At 29.6% G+C, this 6435-nt stretch overlaps 1 protein-coding gene across 3 annotated transcripts; it reads left to right on the top strand.

Annotated features, from left to right (window-relative positions):
* The first annotated feature begins 420 nt into the window (after positions 1-420).
* Positions 421-3446, top strand: LOC112467625 (cytochrome P450 6A1-like). Of its 3 annotated transcripts, none has more exons than XM_025036308.1 (6): positions 421-669; positions 1296-1447; positions 1688-2213; positions 2515-2736; positions 2860-3111; positions 3208-3446. In XM_025036308.1, the coding sequence occupies exons 1-6, from the start codon at positions 546-548 to the stop codon at positions 3378-3380; spliced, it is 1449 nt and encodes a 482-aa protein (XP_024892076.1). In that variant the 5' UTR covers positions 421-545; the 3' UTR covers positions 3381-3446. The 3 variants fall into 3 exon arrangements, with proteins under 3 accessions (XP_024892076.1, XP_024892074.1, XP_024892075.1); XM_025036306.1 differs by having other exon boundaries at positions 581-669; positions 1063-1447; XM_025036307.1 differs by having other exon boundaries at positions 659-750; positions 1063-1447.
* The last annotated feature ends 2989 nt before the right edge of the window (positions 3447-6435 follow it).

The following is a 6435-nucleotide window of genomic DNA, read 5'->3' as shown; positions in this document are numbered from 1 at the left end:
GTATTGAAGAAATGACGTTTCAGATATGACATATAGTTTAATAGCTTCACCAAACGTACGCATATTCCTTTTCTGGCCTTAAAATTTCGTTGTCGACTATTAGTAATGCGTTTGAAACTATTTTATTATCGCAAAAACAATAGCTACAATTTTTTCCTTTCCTTCGCTTCTTCAACAAGATCTTGTAATTCCTTTTACATTATCGCCAAATTGCTAATTGTACAGCTGAGAGAATCGATCATCATTAGGAAAATTATTTCACGATATATTCGCAATTAAATTAAACAGACGGCCAAAAGCTCAGAGGCGAAATTCACATGTTAACTTACATATATGTAACGTGATCTTTTATCTAATCGACCTTTTCAAATATCGCTAGAGTCATGGCAACAAGGCATTTGAAGTGACGGAGGGAGATAATTAAATCCATAAATCTTGAATATATATCGCTCTTACAATTTATCACGACCAACGTACTTCCCCAGTTAGTTTCCTTGTACTGGAGCGTCCGCACTTATAATTTTGTACGACCTAGACGGCGACGGATGGTCAAATTATCTCAAGTTACATTGTTGCATTCTAGTACGTGTTCACTTACGGGCCGGCGCGAGCTAACGCACGACGCAATATATGTGGATGCATTTACTTCGCATCGCCATTTGCATTCAGGTATGTCACGTCTGTCGTTTTTATCAACATTGAATTCTAGAAAAAGAGAGGAAAGAAGAACCAAATTCTGAAATTTTATCCGTACGTATGTATTGAGAAAAATCGGCTTTATTGCACGTTCATTAATCATCATCAGCGAAACCATCCATCGGAGTTGCTGCGAAGCTAGATGCTATATTAAATTAGATTTTATTCCAAAAATATTAATTTAAGAATAATATTCATCAAATGTAACTTACAATGTAAACTCACACGCTTTCTCTCTCTCTTTCTCTCTCTCCCTCTCTCTCTCTCGTCTTGTCAATGATACATTTTGACAGAATTTTATCGAAATTTAACTTCACTAAGATGGAGGTTTACACATATAAGAAAACGTTGTTTTCTTTTTTTTAGTTTTTAGTAAAGATCATTTGTGAAAATTGATCTACGAGACTGTTGGACAATGGAATCTTTCGAAATTCTGTGCGGCATCGCCGTCGTAATTCTCGCATTAGTTTATTATTTCCTCACGTCAAATTATGACTTTTGGAAGTCACGTGGCGTTCGTGGTCCACGACCGATACCTGTATTTGGTAATCTTAAAAACGTTACGTTTAGTAAAATATCTGTGGGCTATTATTTGGCAGAATTATATAACAAGTACAAAGATGAAGCAGTGTTAGGAATATTCGCTGGAAAGATGCCAATTCTTATTGTAAAGGATTTGGATTTAATTAAAGATGTCCTTATCAAAGATTTCTCCACATTCGCTAACAGAGGAATACCCGTTTCCAACAAGGTGAGAACATTTTAAGCTATTATATTTAAAAATATCCAAAGAATATATTAACAAAATACACATGTCGCATTTGTTTTAAAAAGATTCACGTACTTATATAATAACCTACTTTTATAATTTTCATATAATAAGACCTATTAAAAAATGCGAGATGTATCTCCAAGAACTTTATACACAGTTTTTGTAAGTTAGTGGATCTTAATTTTAAGTTACTCGATTATAATTCTAACTTTATCACAGGCCGATCCGCTGTCGCAACATCTTTTCTCTTTGGAGCCGAAGAGATGGCGACCGTTGAGAACGAGACTGTCGCCTGTTTTTACATCCGGTAAACTAAAGGAGATGTTCTCCTTAATATCCGAATGTGCCGACCACCTTATCCAATACATGGAAAAAGTAGTGAGCGAAAATAAACCTGTCGAATGTCACGAGTTGACGGCCAAATATACGACCGACGTTATCGGCAGCTGTGTCTTCGGCATCGAGATGAACGCTTTGTCGAACGAAAACAGTGAATTTCGAAAAATGGGAAGAAAAATATTCGAACCGACTTGGACAAATATATTACAAATAAGACTGAGACTAATGTTTCCGCGGCTTTACGAATTATCCGCGTATGTCCTACCGCAAACGGAAGTCACCAAATTCTTCACACGCGTTGTCGTCGAGACCATGGACTACAGAGAAACGAATAATATTACTAGAAACGATTTCGTTGATATGTTACGTGAATTAAAGAAACATCCAGATAAATTGGACGATATTGGTATGTATGTTTATACATATATTACTTCTTTCTGTCATAAGACTATGTCTCACATGAAACTATACCAGTTTGTACGTGTCATTATACAATTATTTTAGATTAAATTTATAAATCACAATCAATTGAAGTTAACTTTTACTTTAATAACAATTATTTTCTTATTATTATTGTATTTTGACAACAGTTTGTGTATCAATAACATTACATAACTTTAAAAATAATTAATTGATAAGTGACTAACTAATCTAATTAAAAATTATATTTAATTAAATTATTTATATTAATAAAAGAATTATTTTAGATTTGACAGATAGTTTAATAGCTGCTCAAGCGTTCGTATTTTTTATTGCTGGCTTTAAAACTTCGTCGACGACTATTAGTCATGCACTCTACGAGTTAGCGTTAAATCAAAAGATACAAGACAATTTACGTGAAGAAATTGAGGAGGTCTATATAAAATATAACGGAGATTTAACGTATGAAAATATAAAAAAAATGAATTATTTAGATAAAGTTTTCAAAGGTATGTCGTGTTTAAAAAATAATATTTACCGATATTCTAATATGATTCCACTGCTAGTAAACTTCTATCTAATTGTAGTTTTTCAATATTCCCATAATTTGACACTATTCTTAATGCGTGCAGAAACATTACGAAAATATCCGCCAGCGACATTACTTAGGAGAGAATCTACGTCAAGTTATACTTTCGATGGTATCAATGTTAGTATACCGAAAAGTCAAAAAATATGGATTCCTGTTTACGGGATTCATCGAGATCCGAATATTTATCCAAAGCCAGATGTCTTCGATCCAGAAAGATTTAATGAGGAAGCTGTGCAAAGCAGGCACCCGATGGCTTATCTACCTTTCGGTAACGGGCCAAGAAATTGCATTGGTATAGTGAAATGATTTAAAATATCCTTAATTTTCCAATTAAAAGTATTTTTGAACGTTGGTCAGATTTACATCATAATCTTTTTTGTATTTTTAGGCACTCGTTTCGCTCTTTATCAAAGTAAAATTGGGCTTATACATATACTACGAAGTTACAAAGTTGAGACTTGCGAGAAAACTCCAATACCCTACGTACACAATCCTAAAGCATTGATATTATCACCAAAAGACGGATTGCATTTGAAAATAATTAAAATTAATCGGCCTTAACTTTTTTTAAGTTTGTTGCCCAGTTTTCCGCAGAAAGCGTAATAAAAAGTGAAGAAAATTTAATAATTAGAACAATGATAGGAATCATTGTATCTGTTATAATACTTGCTTATTGATTATTTTAATGTTGTGCAGTAGTATTTATAGTAGGTACTACTTGATATAACATCTTATATCGATATAACATCTATCAAGTAGTACTATAGATTTCATAGTTCTTTCAGCAAAACATTTTCATCAGAATCACCTGCTAAAAATATTATAAAATCGATGAAAAGTGAAATAAAAGTTATTAAAAAATTACTGAATATATTTCAAAATTAATAATAATTTTCCTTATAAAATGAAATATATTACTGTGAAATAAAGAAAAAGTTAAATTATACTAAAAATTATACTAAAAATTTAAAGTAACAACAAAATTTCTTTTATGTTATATATCATGAAATTTACTGGAATTAACTGAAAAAACTAAATTTCTACTGAATTACTTATGAAATAACAATGAATTGTAATCAATTGAGAGAGAATTTCAGTAAAATTTTATTATATTTTTAGTCAAATATTTTCATCAGTTTTCTTTCGCTGTCAAAAATATCTTTTAGTCGCAAAATAGTTTTAATTAAGAATCTTAAGGTAGATAATTTGTATGTCGTTTTTAGGAACTCGTTGCGCTGTTTTTCAGAGTAAAGTTGAACTTGTAAGGGTACTACAAAATTACAAAATCGAAACTTGCGCGAGAACTCCAATACTCTACGTAAACGATTCCTATAGCATTGCTATTGGTTCCAAAAGACAGACTGCACTTGAAAATAGTTAAAATTAGTTGAACTTAATTTAAGCTTTTCTTGGACTCTCCATAGAGAGCATGCGTAATAAAATGTGGAAGAAAAATTATCAATTAAAACAGTGATAAGAGTCATTGTATCCGCTGCTATAATCCTTATTAATTTTCTTGATATAGTTGTGCTCTAACATTTTATATTAAGTAATTAACAATTTATAGATAGCTTAATTTTAAGTTCATGCGTTATTATTTAAATATGTATAACATTTCTTAATAATACATGATCTTTTTAAATTGTTTTCTTCTTTTATTTTTGACGTAAATATGTTATTTACATTACATATTAAAAGTATCATTAGATAGCTTAATTTTAAGTTTATGCTGTGATTACATATGATATACATATCTTAATAAGCTTTTTAAATTACTTTTTTATTTATGAGTTAAACATACCATTTACATTACATATATATATTGAAAATGTAAATGTCAAAAGTATTGCAGATCAAATATCAAACAATTACATTTAAAATATTTTTATAAATTATACATTTTTTATCAATAAAATAAACCCATATAAATATGCATCATGATATATGAAATTGTTGAAGAAAGCCAAAATATAGACTAGAATGCGAAAATGTTGCAAAATGTTTTTTTAAAATATACTAACTTACTTTAGTTTATATTTTATAAAATTTTTACATAATTTTTTAATTAGCATAAATATGTAGGTATAGTAAAATATATATAATGGTTTGAATAAAAAATATTGTTTTTCTTACAATTTTTATTTAATTTGACATTGAATTTATTATTTGGCTTGGAACTCTTATAGAATTATGTGAGTTTTAATTTAATTTTCTCTTTTGTTTTATTTCTGTGCATAAATATTATTTGCTTTGTCATATGTTTAAGGATGTATTGCACCTATTTTCAAAGCGCTACCAAGTGGATAAAAATTTGTGAGAATGTTCTTTTAGTCTTCCTGATGTGCTACAAAAAAGTAGAAACGAATCCACTAAACGGTTGCTGAGATATAACGATTTTAATTTTCACTGATTTTACACGTATTCTTATGGGAAGAGACGATTTTGGCGGATAAAACAGCTAAAAAAATGTTGAAAGAGCGCTACCAATATTTTGAATTTTTTTGTACATTTAGTATACGAATAGATGAAAATATCTGCTAAGTTTCAAATGTCTTCACTACACCGTTTTAAAGAAATAAATTAATAATTAATGATAATTAATAATTAATTAATTATTAATTATTAATTATTAATTTTATTAATAATTTGACGTTATAAAGTTGAAATCAGGGTATTTTCACTGCCAAAAGTTTAGGCTCATAAATTACAAAAATCGCAAATAATACGGAAAAAACATTTATAAAGTAAAAAATACTTTTCTAGGAGTAAAAATAAGACTCCTACTATCATTTGAGTATCTTACATCTAGATTTACTATGCGTTAGGCGTAGATATTCAAGTATTTCAAATTTCATGCACTTTTGTCTAAGATTGTACGTGTGATACATCCTTAATGTTTACTATTTTATTTGCGCTTGTTATTTACTATTTTTAATTGACAATACTAGACACCACAGACGCGCGCTTCGCGCGCGCTATTTAGCTTTAACATTATGCAATTATTATTACACTATTAACTTCTTGATACACACAACTGTCAAAATATACGATGACAGCTGCAAATGAAGTAACCGCAGCGAGAGAACCAATTGGCATCGCGGAAAAGCGGCAACAAAAAACTTCGAGATATGCGAGTATCGACTTAACATGCCTTTTTTTAAAAAGGAGGATTTACATATTTACAATATGTAACGTTAAAATTGATCTATTCAGCATATTGAATGGAATAGTTTTACATGCAACATAGCATCGAATGTTATCTGATTTTTTTAAATTTTAATTAGCTAGCTATTGATACACATATATTAACGTGACTTATAAAAGGCAACAGCGTAGCGAATTTTGAACAGTTCTTTCGTTGATAAAATAAAAGTGACACTTATAACTGGTTTTTCAGACACAAAAATCATTTATTTCTTAATATAAAAATAATCGAAAAAATATAATATGTATTGATATTTGGACAGTTATTTCTCACTTTCCTTAAGTAAGTTATAAACCTTTAAAAACGATAAAGATAATATAAGTTACAGGCTAAACTTCGACAAACTTTTTTATTTCTTTGTTTCCTTTATTGTTTAGCGATGACATCATACCTTCATTATTTGAAGCTCGC

Source organism: Temnothorax curvispinosus, unplaced genomic scaffold, assembly GCF_003070985.1.
Source record: "Temnothorax curvispinosus isolate PA1 unplaced genomic scaffold, ASM307098v1 QBEX01017693.1, whole genome shotgun sequence".
Lineage (NCBI taxonomy): Eukaryota > Metazoa > Arthropoda > Insecta > Hymenoptera > Formicidae > Temnothorax > Temnothorax curvispinosus.
Note: the sequence above shows the minus strand (reverse complement) of the source record. Positions and strands in the feature narration are given on the sequence as shown.